A 14,961-nucleotide genomic window follows, 5' to 3' on the forward strand; every position below is an offset into this window, starting at 1 on the left:
ACACATCACGATTATGTATTTCAAGTCTCCTGAGGTCACATGATGGTTTTTAAGAGCCAAAGTAATTCAGTAATTCTTTGAAAATCTTGCAATTCCAAATATATACATATATATATCTCACAATTCTGAGAAAAAAAGACAGAATCATAAGATATAAACTCGCAATAAAGTGAGAACTGTAAGATAAAGAGTCTGTGGTGGAAGCAGATCTGATGCTCACTGATACACGAGCGAGTGAATGATGTTGGGTTCTGTCTGTGGTTCTTCTGTTTATTACCGCCACAAACCGAACTGGAGTGCAAATAAATAAATAAATAAATAAATAAATAAATAATAATAATAATAAAAAGATTCCTTAGAAAGTTACATAATTATATTCTCCAATATAATCTTGTTGCTTTTATATACTGCAACACCTCGTCTTTCATACCTTGTTCTCTTGCCGACAGATTTGAATGACATATCTTGGATTTCTTTTTCCTGTACTTTTATAAGCAACATTCGTTTTTCATTTTCATACACACAGTACAACATTATATTACATGTTCAACTGCCTCTTCTACATTATAATGACTGCACAACCCATTATGATGCTTTTTAATTATATGGGGTGTAACAATATATCGTGTCACAATGTATCGCAATACAAAAATGCATCAATATGTATCGTATCGTTCACCCAAAATGAAAAAGACTGTGTTAAAAAAATTCTAGTTATTCTTACCAGTAAAAGAGGCATTGTTTTAAATATATCTAGTCAGAGACCAAGATCAAGCATATTCATCTAAAATAATTCTGTATGTTCAGCTTCAGAATCATGAATATTGTTATTCTGGTGCCTTTAGTGTCCTGTGCTTTGGGTTTCAGCACCAAGTCCAAACATATTCATTTACACCCAATGTTAAACCAGATTTACCATTTTGATGGAGTATCGCAATAATATTGTATCGTGATATGTATCGAATAGTGACATAAAGGTATCGTTACACCCCTATTATGTATAGATTCCCATTAAGTCCAGTGTGACCTATACGAAATCTTGTTGAAATCGGTTCCTCTTTTCTTCGTAGTGTTGTTGTGAATCCTCTTCCTTTACCAACATTTTCTTGAATACTGTTATCAGGGTTCCCACACCTTGGTTAACTTCAAATTCAAGGACCTTTCAAGAACTTTCCAGGTCCAACACCCTCAAATTCAAGCACTTTGAAGGTGCAGTGTGTAAGTTTAGCGGCATCTAGTGGTGAGGTTGTGAACTGCAGCCAACAGAAGTTACGGTGGCCGACAGGAAGTGATGTCGTCATCTGAGACAGCAGAGAGTAGCCAGTTAAACAAAGAGGTTTCTTTACAAAGATTAAGAAATTAGGTCTGCTTAATTATTCAGTAAATCGATATGTTATTGCGAATATTATTGTCACCTGTTCATCATTGTGTCAGTGTTCTATTCACTGACTTTAGCTGAAGCTTCTTATCACGAAGAACAACATAGTGACGAAACGCGTTTATCCGTTCAGGGCCACCGTAGAAACATGTGGATGTAAGCGGACCCGCGGTGTGTGTAGAGAGAAACGGCTCATTCTAAGCTAATAAACGCACAACGGTTCATTAAATAAGCTCTTTATACACCACTGAAAACACAGTTATGTAGATGATAATGCGTTTCTGTCAACAGATCCTCTTAAATATTACACACTGCACCTTTAATGTGGGGTTACATCGTGTAACCTACAGTTTTGCGTGCATGAACGTCATGGCAACGTACAACACAAAGTAAATCACGCGGGAAACACTTAATGTAACGCGTAAATGCGCACAACTAGCGTAAATACGCAAGCTAGTGCGCATAGGCCACGAAGTGTTGGCGACATAACACACTAGCAGACCGGAGGGAATAATATGGAATTTTTTCCAGAAAACTTCTTGAACAAAATAAGTTATATTTGAATATATATATATGAATAATACTAAAGCACTTTCAAGGACCTGTATCTATGTGTTTGTTTTCAGAAACTTTCCAGGGCCTTGAATTTTAATTTTTTTCTTAAGATTCACAAACTTTCAGGGACCTGTGGGAACCCTGGTTAAAATGTGTTCCCCGTCTGTGCTTGATTAACATCAGTGTTCCTCTACAGGTGGGCTTGTTTCCTGCTAATTACGTGGAGGAGGAGCATTCAGATTACTGCTGACCAATCAGAACCTTCAGATTACTGCTGACCAATCAACAGCTTCATTAACGTCACACCTCTCCAGACACGCCATTCATGAGTGTGTTTCACTAGACCAGACCAGCTGAATGATTTATGCTTTCACTTGTGACTTAATCCAGGAGTAATTCAGGTCATTGTTCAGAAGGTCGACTCGTGTGCTTTATGAGATGTTGATATTTCAGTGGATGATGTAATAATAATAATAATGTGTTTTTCCCCCTTGAGACTCTTATTAAACACGTTTGTTTGAAAATGCAAACACTGAGACATGAGCATACATAAATATGAGTTTTATTTCCAAATAATATCAAAACAATTCAACTGAACAGATATTCTGATGCGTCGTGACATGGTGTGTGTGTGTGTGTGTGTGTGTGTGTGTGTGTGTTCTACTGGTAATACAGCTCGAGGTTCATGCCGTCATGGATTTCATCTGATGATCAGTCAAAGAAATGAATGATTTCACATATTATGGACAGACTGAATGTCTCATACACACACAAAAGATCAATAACAGACTCACATATGATATAATACATACATACATATACTGTAACACTACAATATGGTTTCATTTGTTGACATTACTAACTTCATTAGTTAATGATTTCTACAGCTTTCATTAATCTTAGTTTATGTTCATTTACTAACATCATTAAAGTCAAACGCAGAATCTGTGAATGTGGTTTTCAACTGGGGAAGTTCTTCAGAAGAAAACATATGAAATATTGAATTACGCAAATTAATAAAACCAAATTATTATAATATGCATTGATAGGCAAATAACACAATAGATACACCTGAATGTATAGACTTCTTTAACATCATGTTTTCTAAAGACTGGTCTGTAACCCTAAGATTAATATGTTTTAATGCTGTATCTGATCATATTTTACACGTTAATAATATTGTAAACACGAAAACCCCTGATTTAACATCCGCGTTGGGGAAGTTACTCTAAACTAATCACTCGCTACTAATTACATCTTCACCAGTGTAATTAGATCAGATTAAGACTGAGTACTAATACTAATAACTTTTACTAATTAATATATGGCATGACTTACTAATAATTACTTCCTAAATCCCATAGACACGAAACAGCCGCTTTAATTCTTTCAAATAAACAATATATAATTGCATAAATTATTCTTGAACTACTAAACGCATTTAAAGAGAGAAGGTTACATTAAAAACATACATTTTAACATTAGACGTGAAACATTTTTTACTTTTGTTTTATATAGAATTGTTCTATAGTCCTATACAGTATTCAATGCAATCAGAAGAAACTAATTAGACAATTAAGAGTAATCCCTTACCTAATTAAATCAGTAATGAATTACACCCAAACCTGAACTAGTAAATGCATGAGCTAAAGTGTAACTGATGAACATCTGAACAGGTTGAACGGTGTAAACGTGTTTCGCGTCACTGAGGGACGAGATGAAATGATCAAACCTAGTAAAGTGTGTGAAGGATACAGTCTCCCAGAGACACGTGGTCCTTGAATATGGTGTACCTGCACACACACACACACACACATTATCGTTATAATCACGTCTGACTGCTTTGATTCTCCACTTGTGACGTGACGCTCGATGTTCTCACCATTTCTTGAGCACGATCTTGTCCCAGCGTGTTCCCGTCTGAGCCGCGATCAGCTTCTTCAGGTCCCCGATCGTGTCCTCCTGACTGACACACACGGTTAAGACCAATAACACCACACACACACACAGTCAAACTGGGACTTTCACACAGCATTTCAAAGGATACTTGCACTTGACTCGAACCTTCTTCCCCAAACGGTCGTTACACACCACCTCGATCATCTCTGAAACAGACACCACATCATATTACATCATCACATTCACTGCTGTCGTTACTGTCAATAATCATGCTGCACTTTATATCTATAGTAAGAAAATATAAATGATTTCTTTATACAGTCATCATCATCATTACTACTACTGCTATATAACTATTATTAAATTAATATCAGCGATGGCCTCTTAATAGTTATTATTTTGATGTCATTGAGGCTGTTATCTCAGACAGCACATGTTAAGCTAAAGATCTGTTCATCTGGAGAGCATCTGTGGTGTAATAACATCTGATAAACATCTCAGAAAGGGCAGTTTTACATACACTCTAAACCTTAAACATCTTAAAGACGTCTCCTTAACTGTCTGTATATGACATCTAACAGGAGACGTCCTAGAGACGTATTGCAGACGAGTAAACACTCTTCTCGCAGAGGTAAACGCAGACATCATATAGACGTCTCTGAGATGTAAAGCTATCAGGGTTGGTTTCAGCTCATCCAGCAGCATCTGATCTGCATAATAATGCGATGAGTTTCGTTTAACACACACAAACACATTAGATCCTATAATGTATTACTAAACAGTAACATTGGATACGCGTGCAAATAAACGATACACTGTAGATGTCTACCTGATTTCTCTGTCGTTTGTTCCCGCAGAAAATCAGACGCGTTCCTCTCGCACTCACAAGCGTTTGCCGTAAACCAACTCCGCGAAAACATCCGCTCGCGGCTGGCCAATCAGATGCGCGCGCGTTTGACTGACAGCGAGTTTCACCAACCACAGTCCAGGAGGGGCGGGGAAGGATGATGCCACCATGGAAATTGCCGCTAATCGATGTAAGGCGTCGTGAATGTCTTTCTTTAAAATGTGAGAGATATCCCAAACAAATCTATCAAACTCGCAATAACACAAATCCCACCACCTTCATCCTACCAGCAACATACTTTTAAGTCAAATTTCTACCTTGTAAGTCAATTTCGAATTTAACGTTGTTAAATAAACATCTGGTGCAGTTTTTTGTTTTCTTTTTATTTAATCATTTTGAATCTTAATGTCATAATTTTCTTTCTTTCTTTCTTGTAATTATTGTTTCATTTTTAGAGTTGTGCTCTGTTCTTTAGGGATTTTGTGTGATTGTGCATTGCCTTATTGTTAATATTGTGTTTTCTTGCATTAATAAAAAAAGAAAGAAAAAAGGAAACAAGCTTTTTTATTATTTATTGCAGAATGTACATAACAAGATGGAACAATCAACAAAGTAAGACACTTCCAATGAGACTAACACAGAGTTTAAATTTAAGAAAAAGAAAAAAATGAATAAAAAACAGCAAATGGAGCGAGGATGAAGACAAACAGGCAGACGAATTAGACATCAAAGAAAAAAATATACTAAAATAGTAAATATTTTGACAGAGAGAAACAGAGTTTCAGACTTTCTATTGTGTTTTTGGATTATTTGGAATTCATTTTAAAAATTTTAACAAACTCACATAGAAATATATTAAAGGAGGTTTTTTTTTTGCAAGAAAAAAGAAACAAGCTTCCACAGTAAAGCGTTGTTTCCCAGTGTTTGTCCTCTGTCAATGTTGAAAACTGTTGTGCTGTGTAAACCATACACACTATCACTCAAAAGTTTGGGGTCAGTAAGATTTAAATATCATATCCTCATATTAGAGTGATTTGTGAAGGATCATGTGACACTGAAGACTGGAGTAATGATGCTGAAAATTCAGCTTTGATCACAGGAATAAATTACACTTTATATTCACATAGAAAACCGCTGATTTACATTAGAATAATATTTCAATGTATTTGAGATCAAATAAATGCAGCCTTGGTGAGCAGAAGAGCCTTGAAAAAACACAAGATTTTTTTATTCCAAACTTTTTATTCATAGTGTGTGTGTATATAACATTACATTTTGAATATATTCGTCATATATTACAATATATGACGATTAAATATTTTATATATGAAATTAACCTTAAGTATCTGAATGAGAGAGAGAGAGAGAAAACTTAAAACAGAAGCAGACTGTTTTGTATTAAAGGAGGGCTTACATTTTTTCCATTTACAAGAAAAAAGAAACAAGCGTCCATAGTAAAGCGGTGTAGTTTCCCAGTGTTTGCGTTCTGTCGCCCCCTGTCGGTCAGTCCCGGTCACTGCAGCGGCGCTACATCAGACCAGACCCGAGCCGAACCGAACCGACACCATTCTCAAATCATGTCCGACGATGAGAAGCTGCCGTCCGGGTGGGAGAAGCGCATGAGCCGGAGTTCAGGTCAGTCGTGGCGGCCCGTGTTCACATTTAAACCCGGAACCGAGTGTGTGTTTGGGCGCGTGTGAGCAGTGCGTATGCTAATGGCTAACCGACACCGAACCGCCTAAAACAACCGAGCCCGCGCGCGCGAGAGAGCCGATGCTAACCCAAACCGGACTGAATTCTGATTTAAACCCAAACACGAGCGAGTGATTCTGAGGTGTTCGGTGTTTAAAAGCGGATGAGTTAAAGCATCACACACTGCATCTACAAATATCAAAACATTTGGATTTCTAAACACCTTTAAAATCTGAACTATATCTGGGCCAGACTGATATTTAGCCATCGGAAGGGTAATAGCGCTAGCTTTGTCAATAGATAACGTCTGTATTTTCAATTTTACTTTATTAAATTATGAGTAAATATTTGATAAAAAAATCAAACGTGTACGCGGAATATTTCATGTCCACTAAGTCTGTCATCTCGCTTAGCTCATTGAAAGGGTTAATTCTGTCGGTTAAATTATTTCACTTACCAAATAAATGTATGGACATAAAATACTAATTTGAGTTTATATTATTTTATGATCTTTTTTATGGGTGACCTTAAAGCTTCCACTAAAAAAAATGTTCTTTTAAAGTGTAGAAAACAATAGGCTAAACATAGCAACAATACAGTAATATTACAGTGTTCATTTATACTAGTATTCATATAGCCTAGCTTATTATTACTAATCTTCAATCTAAGGTGCTTGTCTGCTTCAGTTTTAAGTTTTCTCTCTCTCTCTCATTCAGATATTAAATAATTTGATGTAATTTTATATATGTATACACACATTATGAATAAAAAGTTTAGAATAATAAAAAAAAAATCGTATGCTTTTCTCCAGAGTGGCTATATAATTTACCTAAATTAATAACTTTTTTTACAACAAAAATGAACCATCACTGAACTTTGTTGCATTATTTTCCTGTTATCTCTGTAAAGCTGCTTTGAAACAATCGGTATTGTAAAAAGCGCTATATAAATAAAGGTGACATGACATGACTTAAGGAAAAAGCTCACCAATGCTGCATTTAGGCTACATAATCAAAAATACAGTAAAACAGTGAAATATTATTACAATGTAAATTAGCTGTTTTCTATGTGAATATATAGTAGAGTGTAATTTATTCCCGTGATCAAAGCTTCTCAGCTAGAACTGAGAACTGATAAGAATGTAAAATGTGTGCCTTGAAATGCAATGTATGGGTACGTTTACACGACTACGATATGCTTCAAGCGGAGAAGTTTTTCCTTTGAGTTTTCCACGTACAGACGATTCCATTGTCAAAACGATCCCCGTTCACACGGATCCGCGAAAATGACTAAAAACGCTGTATTCTGCTGCCAGGCCACTAGATGGCGATGAAACACTATAGACTGAACACGTAATACGCATGTGCGTAACGTCATCGTCTTCAGAGATTCGCGATATTGTTGTTTACACGGAGACCGATTTCAAAAACTTGCACTTTGAATCCTGTTTTCAAAACTTTGTGGTGTTTTCAGGCCCCAAAACGCTGTTGTCGTGTAAACGAACGACCAAAACGCATAAAAAGTTTTATGGTTTTAGTTGAAAACGGTGTCGTGTAAACAGTCCCTGGATAAAAGCGTCTGCCGAATGCTTAAATGTAAATGTATTGTTGTCTCTGTGTGGCACAGGTCGGGTGTATTACTTCAACCACATCACGAACGCGAGTCAGTGGGAGCGCCCGAGCGGGTCGGGAGCGGACGGGGTCGGCGAGCTGGAGAAGGTCCGATGCTCGCACCTGCTGGTCAAACACAACCAGTCGCGCCGGCCCTCCTCCTGGAGAGAGGAGAACATCACGCGCGGCAAAGATGAGGCGCTGCAGCTCATCCACAGTAAGACACGCACACTAGCACACTAGCAGTGGCGGCTGGGGTTCTTTAAAGGGGACATCACAGGATGTAAAATAAGTCTGTGATGTCCCCAGAGTGTGTGAAGATTTAGCTCAAAATACCCCACAGATACTTTTTTACAACATGCTAAAATTGTCACTTTTTGAGGGTGAGCAAAAATACACCGTTTTTGTTTGTGTCCCTTTAAATGCAAATGAGCTGTTGCTCCCGGCACAGAGGGCGGAGCTTCAAGAGCTTTACTGTTCTTTTTTTATAAATATAGGATTTGTATTAAATCTATATTCATTGAGTCGAAATCGAATCGAATTGGAGCATCTGAATCGATACCCAGTCCTCATTAACGCTGGCTCCCGTTTCCACCTCAGGTTTGGAAATGTTGTGCCTCCCCTGACGAGCCGCCACTGCTCACTAAATACGTTTCCATCAAAAGTTTCAGATTTAACTTGTGAGAAAAATTGGAATATTGCATGAAACATTTGCAAATAAAGCACCGTTTCCGTCTCATGTGTTCCAGTGAACAAAATCGGCACTTCCTGGGAAACTGGCATGAAATATTATTAATATAAATGGAAGTTGCTTCAATGGGGCTCTTTTTCCCTGCATCATAAACGACTCTTAAATACAATAAACTCTGTCATGTTCTCTCTCTCTCTCTCTCTCTCTGTGTGTGTGTAGAGTACATTGAACAGATCAAATCCGGAGAGGAGGAGTTTGAGAGTTTGGCGTCTCAGTTCAGCGACTGCAGCTCAGCGAGGAACGGAGGAGACCTGGGCATATTCGGCAGGGGTGAGACTAGCGATACGCGTCTCAGCATCGGGTATTAGGGATGCACGATATATCGGCATCAGCAGATATATGCTCATTTTTTAATGGATAACACTTTATTTTGATGATCCCTTGAACATTCTGTAAGTAACTTTGCAACTTCATGTCAACTTATTCTAACCCTTCCAGTCTACTAACGCTCTACGAACACTGTAATGAGATGTAGGGGCAACGTTACTTAGGGTCAACTGAATGTGTTAAAGGGACCATCAAAATAAGGGAAACCTTTTAGTGTTATCGTTATCGGCCCGATATGAAAATGTGGCCGATATATTAAAGGTCCCCTATTATGCAAAATTCTCTTTTGCATACTGTTTGGACATAAATGTGTGTTGGCAGTGTGTGTACACAACCACCCAATAGAGATAAAAATCCACTCACTCCTTTTTTATTAATCCCTATAAATCATCAGCAGTGTCTCCCAACGACCTGTTTTCAGAATGCGGCTTTAGTGACGTCACTAAGCACAGGCCCCGCCCACGAGTGTTGACAGACAGTGCCTTTTCAACATAGACCCGCCCTGATCCAGTTCACAGCTGCTGACGAGAATGTCTCCCAAGAGTTGTAGGTGTTGTGTGGCTGGATGTATTAATCCACATAGCTCTCTCTATCTACTCCTGAAATCTGAGGCAGCCGCTGAAGACGAGGTGCAATTATTTTGTTTTTAAAGAAAATGCTCCCTCAACTCTACCGAAATTCGTTTATGTACTTGCGCACTTCTTATAACTTACTGTGTTTACTCAGCTCTTACGGTGATTTTCTGAAGTAAAACTGACGCTTCATCTTTTGTGAGATGTACAATAAACTTTATTAAACTCATCAGTATATGTTTGATCATCATTCGGACTTGATCCGTAACAGCAGACTTGTAGGCTATTAATAATGGATATATACAAGCAGATGACAAATACGTTATAACCGTAATTAAACTACTAAACTATACCTGTTCCATCTCTATACAGCACTCTGACTCTGTAGGCATTATTGTCCGACTCCGGGTCGAAATGAACACCGTTACTGAGAGTTTCTGATATTATCATCATTCCGTGAGATGAACTTGTCCTGAGACTGAGCGCGAGCTCGTGAGGCTCCGCCCCCTGTGCCGGCAGCAGCAGCTCATTTGCATTTAAAGGGCACACACTAAAACAGCGCGTTTTTCTGAGCACCAAAAAATGACAATTTAAACATGCTGTAAAAAATGATCTGTTGGGTATTTTGAGCTGAAACTTCACACACACACTCTGGGGACATCAGAGACTTATTTTACATCTTGTGAAAAGGGGCAAAATAGGGGACCTTTAAAGCTGATAAATAATGTGTTATTTCCTCCAGCTGAGACGCTTCAGATGCGCACTGTTCATCATGATGGTTTTGAATTGCTTGAAATCTGCTTGAAATTACTTTTTAAAAAAAAGAAAAAAGAAAAAAAAGGAAAATACAGTTCAGTGCAACATGTGCTGTCATATCGGCTACATACAACTATCATGAGAACATTATGATTGTGTGTTTGGGACATGGATTTTAATGGTGAGACTCTTGTTTCTGTAATCAGGCTCTCAAAAATTATATAGAGGCCAATATATCGGTTATCGGTATATATATATCAAAATATAAAGAATTATTGGTATCGGGCAAAATGTTCATATCGGTGCATCTCTATCGAATATTAATACAGTTTTCAGCCTAATATTGATCCATTGTGTCCTGTCTTAATCCATATATGTGTGTGTGTGTGTGTGTGTCAGGTCAAATGCAGAAGCCGTTTGAAGACGTCTCGTTCGCGCTGAAGGTCGGAGACATGAGCGGCCCCGTGTTCACCGACTCCGGAGTTCACATCATCCTGAGAACCGGATAACCATCGGGATTCCCTCTCCGTCATGCCTTCGTTCATTCACTCGCAGATAACTCACACATCTATCCCAGGATTCCTTATCTTAATCTGTTTCCCTGAAAAACCTCGCTTGGCTTCGTCAAAAGCTGCACGTTAAAATCCATCCGGTGTTTCCGTGATCTTACATGTTACAGATGCGTCTCGAATCCCAGGCGTTCCCGCATCCGGCTAAACGCTCGCATGATCTGCTGTCCTGAGCCTCGGGCCAGTCCTCGCGTCGGACAGCAGGTGATCGGATGTCCAAACTATGACCAATAAAAATGACCATGTCACTAAAGAAATGCTCCTGTTTTATTTCAAAGCATGAGAAATATATTTTTGTAAAGCGGAGTTTCCCAAATTGAGGTTAAAATTAAATAATCAAAATAAAACGCTTATTAAAACGGGGCTCGTACAAGGTACTTTAAGCACTTGAATTTGACTTTGTGAAATATAAGGCCTGGAAAACCCTTGAAAACAGCCATATTTACGAAGAGGTGTTTGAAAAGTGCTTGACTAATTCAAATACAATATATTTAAATTATTTTATTTATTTTATTTTGGGGAAAAAGCACAAATGCAATATTTTCACGCAAAATGAACACTGATAAACCCCCATTGGGTTATTTTCTCGATACGCCAGGTACGTCAACATTATAATATAAAATATTATTTATTGAACAATAATAGCCATTATAAACTTTGTATTTAATACACACTACCGTTCAAAAGTTTGGGGTCAGTAAGATTTTTAAGGTTTTTAAAAGAAGTCTCTTCTGCTCACCAAGGCTGTGTTTATTTGATTAAAAATACAAACAAAAATGGTAATATTGTCAGGGTCCCCGCGGATCCTTAAAAGGTCTTAAATTAGATTTTTTTTAATTTAAGGCCATAAAAAGTCTTAAAGTATAATTAAAAAAAAAAAATCTTATTTTTATTTATGAAAGGTCTTAAATTGTAGATGACACTTTGACTTAGACTTATCTAAATGCTTTCGAAATTAAAACTATCTAATTAGCGGCTAATCTTGGTGGATTTGCTTGTTCACGTGACAATTCGCGTCACTTACGGCAGCATATTAGCCTGCGTCTGTCTCCTGCACGCGAGAGGAGAGAAGAAAACGAGTAAATGTCAGTTCAGTTGTAAGTTCATTCTTTATGTGCTTAGTAGTGTGCGATATTGTCTATGAACTGATGATATTGTAATCATTGTTTTAACTATGTACGAGGCACTGCGAGTGCGAGCTGACATCGCGTTTGTCTCTCATGCTTGCTTTCACTGCGTGATGTGTCAGTGCAGTTATAGATGTGCCCAAATGAGTTTTTGTCTTATATTTATATCATATTATGTTGTTATATTAGAATATCACATGAGCAAGAGTGCCGTTCCTGTGCACAATTGCAAATGTGCTATTTATTTTATACAACAGTTAAATTAACAATAAAGTTAACATTGTGAGTTACTTTTTGGACATAATATTGCCAATTTTCACTTTATATTGCTGACGAGAATTTCATAATGAAGCCGTAGTTTTTTTTTTTTTTTTTTTTACTGAAATCCGCGTTTTGAACGAATCATTTGAACGATTCAATGAACAGTCACTTGTTTTTCTGAATGAATCAGCCGTTTGAACAAATCGGTTGACTCAACTCGCTTATTAAGACAGTGACTTGCCGCCACCTACTGGTGGTTTCAGTTTCATATTTAAAGTATCCTTTAAAACGTTAAAATTATAAATCATTTCATATTTAAATATTGAATAGCTTTATTTATGCAATTGTAAAGGAAGTGTAAATATAGTAGGCTAATGCCAGTTTTGATGCCGCTTCTGTGTCACTTATGCACTGCAAGGATGGATTTTAATTTAATGATTTATTTTGACATTGGTACTGTGTTATTCTAATATAATTTAATTTGAATGTTAGAATTTGACATAAAAGGTGATGCATACCTCTAAATACGTTTAGAAACAATATCCATATAGGTGAAAATGCCCCTGGAAATCAATTTAAGGTGGCAAATATTGCCCCTTAATAAAAATGTTAATTTCGGTCACTACTGTGAACTGACCACTGCATAGAATATACAAAATATGAATATATAATATGAAAAGTGTAATTTATTCCTGTGATCAAAGCTGAATTTTCAGCATCATTACTCCAGTCTTCAGTGTCACATGATCCTTCAGAAATCACTCTAATATGATGATTTGATGCTCAAGAAACATTTACGATTATTATCAATGTTGAAAACAGTTATTTACATTTTTATTTCAGGATTCTTTGATGAATAGAAAGTTTAAAAGAACAGCATTTATCTGAAATCTAAAGCTTTTGTAACATTACACGACCGGTCAAAAGTTTGGGGTCAGTGAGGATTTACATTTTATTTTGGGGGTAAAGAAATAAAATAAATCAATACTTTTATTCATCAAGGATGAGTTAAACTGATCAAACGTTACAGTAAAGACATTTATAATGTTAGAAAATATTCTATTTTAAATAAATGCTGTTCTTTTGAACTTTATATTCATCAAAGAATTTTGAAAAAAAATTGCACACAACTGTTTCAACATTGATAATAATCATAAGTGTTTCTTGAGCATCAAATCATCATATTAGAGTGATTTCTGAAGGATCATGTGACACTGAAGACTGGAGTAATGATGCTGAAAATTCAGCTTTGATCACAGGAATAAATTACACTTTACTGTATATTCACATAGAAAACAGCTGATTTACATTGGAATAATATTTCACAATATTACTGTTTTTTTTTTATTGTTTTTTTTTATTGTTTTTTATCAAATAAATGCAGCCTTGGTGAGCAGAAGAGACTTCTTTTAAAAACATAAAAAAAGTCCGAGTCCTGTTAAAAGATTAACTGTTTTATTTGTTTTACCTGCATGTCAATTATTAAATATTAGCTATTAAAAGTATTACATACTAACTTAAAATCTCAGGGGGTTTCAGAAAATATCATCAGCTGACAAAAATGTTTAGCCTGCTGGGAATCGCCCTATTATATGTGACGCAGTATAACATCGCTCATGTTTGTTGTGATTTGAGTGTTATTCCTACAGATGTCAGGTAAATCCTCATGTTTGTGAAATTGTCTTTCTATATAATATCATTATGAGTGTAAGGAATGACCCTTGAGGGTCACGGGGCCTTTTAAGGTCAAACTCAGTCCTCTTGTTTTATCATTTTTAGTATTATTTGGGGATTCCTTTGATCTGGGCGTTTGCAGAAAGCTGGCAAGTTCTTTAGAAAAGATTATTAGGTGTAATGTTCTTTAGGTGGAATCCATGTGTTCAATAATGTGCTCATGATTTCAAGATTAAGTGGTTGTTGAATAGCAACATTTGTCAATGTGTATGGATATTAAACGGTTAGACCTTTTAGATGTTAAAATTTTTACTTTTTTTGTTTTGTTACTTCATCTGAATGGTCAGAAACTTGGTAAAGGTTTTGGCACTTGCTATGTGAACATAAAAAAAAAAAAACATGGGCATGATTCGAACAGGTTAAATGGTCCTGAATTAAATAGTCACACTTGTGCTCCTCTCATTGGAAATGAATGGGAGACGAATGTCCTCTAGTGGAAGCGTTTGGTACTGCGGCCAACACTCACTGAAAGCTCTTTGTTTGTTTTTTTAGAGAAATCAAGCTCAAATTTGTTTAGATTTATGGCTTTTGTTTTCTTGCAGTTTTAGAGTAAAATGTGTTTTTGAAAATATATATTTAATATAAAAATTAAAAGTATTTTTGTGCATTTTTTTTAATAACAATAAATGTACATTTCTAACTTTAAAGTTCACTTTTTTAAAACTTTTTTCACTTCAGCAATAATCTGCCAAGTGTTTTTAAAAAGTGATCAAACTAAGTTTGTCGCTTTAAAGCACTCAAGATTTACCACAGTTTAAGTTGGAAATTTTATTTTCAGGTCAATGCTCACAAAGTGAATAAATGGATTATAAATACAGCGTACATATAATGTAGTACCATAAAATCCCCTAAAAAAAAAAAGAAAAAAAAGGGGGGGTAAAAG

General features: G+C 36.4%; 3 protein-coding genes across 4 annotated transcripts in view; 2 read left to right on the plus strand and 1 right to left on the minus strand.

The window, feature by feature from the left end:
• vav1 (vav guanine nucleotide exchange factor 1) overlaps positions 1-2,476 on the plus strand; it is a 28,868-nt gene extending 26,392 nt beyond the window's left edge. For both annotated transcript variants that reach the window (XM_084402505.1, XM_084402506.1), the window contains exon 28: positions 2,130-2,476. In XM_084402505.1, coding sequence (XP_084258631.1) covers positions 2,130-2,183 — 54 coding nt within the window. In that variant the 3' untranslated portion in view covers positions 2,184-2,476. The remainder of the gene's footprint in view (positions 1-2,129) is intronic.
• A 3-nt stretch (positions 2,477-2,479) lies between these two features.
• Positions 2,480-4,762, minus strand: ubl5 (ubiquitin like 5). The gene is made up of 5 exons (XM_084402684.1): positions 4,662-4,762; positions 3,981-4,038; positions 3,816-3,899; positions 3,689-3,726; positions 2,480-2,637 (listed from the first exon to the last, which is right to left on the minus strand). The coding sequence occupies exons 1-5, from the start codon at positions 4,750-4,752 to the stop codon at positions 2,594-2,596; spliced, it is 315 nt and encodes a 104-aa protein (XP_084258810.1). The 5' UTR covers positions 4,753-4,762; the 3' UTR covers positions 2,480-2,593.
• Positions 4,763-4,876: 114 nt separating this feature from the next.
• Positions 4,877-11,213, plus strand: pin1 (peptidylprolyl cis/trans isomerase, NIMA-interacting 1). Its single transcript, XM_084402674.1, has 6 exons — positions 4,877-4,999; positions 5,260-5,291; positions 6,112-6,314; positions 7,998-8,198; positions 8,892-9,002; positions 10,787-11,213. Exons 2-6 carry the CDS (start codon positions 5,275-5,277, stop codon positions 10,894-10,896), a joined length of 642 nt encoding a protein of 213 aa, XP_084258800.1. The 5' UTR covers positions 4,877-4,999; positions 5,260-5,274; the 3' UTR covers positions 10,897-11,213.
• Positions 11,214-14,961: the final 3,748 nt, after the last annotated feature.

The sequence above is a fragment of the Rutilus rutilus genome, assembly GCF_951802725.1.
Source record: "Rutilus rutilus genome assembly, chromosome: 2".
Classification (NCBI taxonomy): Eukaryota; Metazoa; Chordata; class Actinopteri; order Cypriniformes; family Leuciscidae; genus Rutilus; species Rutilus rutilus.

Coding starts and splice junctions, on each gene's coding strand:
- ubl5 (XM_084402684.1), bottom strand. CDS start 4,752: ATGTTTTCGCGGAGTTGGTTTACGGCAAACGCTTGTGAGTGCGAGAGG. Junction 4,039..4,661: donor ACAAACGACAGAGAAATCAG/GTAGACATCTAC, acceptor TGTCTGTTTCAG/AGATGATCGAGGTGGTGTGT. Junction 3,900..3,980: donor AAGGTTCGAGTCAAGTGCAA/GTATCCTTTGAA, acceptor CGTGTGTGTCAG/TCAGGAGGACACGATCGGGG.
- pin1 (XM_084402674.1), top strand. Junction 6,315..7,997: donor GCGCATGAGCCGGAGTTCAG/GTCAGTCGTGGC, acceptor TGTGTGGCACAG/GTCGGGTGTATTACTTCAAC. Junction 8,199..8,891: donor GGCGCTGCAGCTCATCCACA/GTAAGACACGCA, acceptor GTGTGTGTGTAG/AGTACATTGAACAGATCAAA.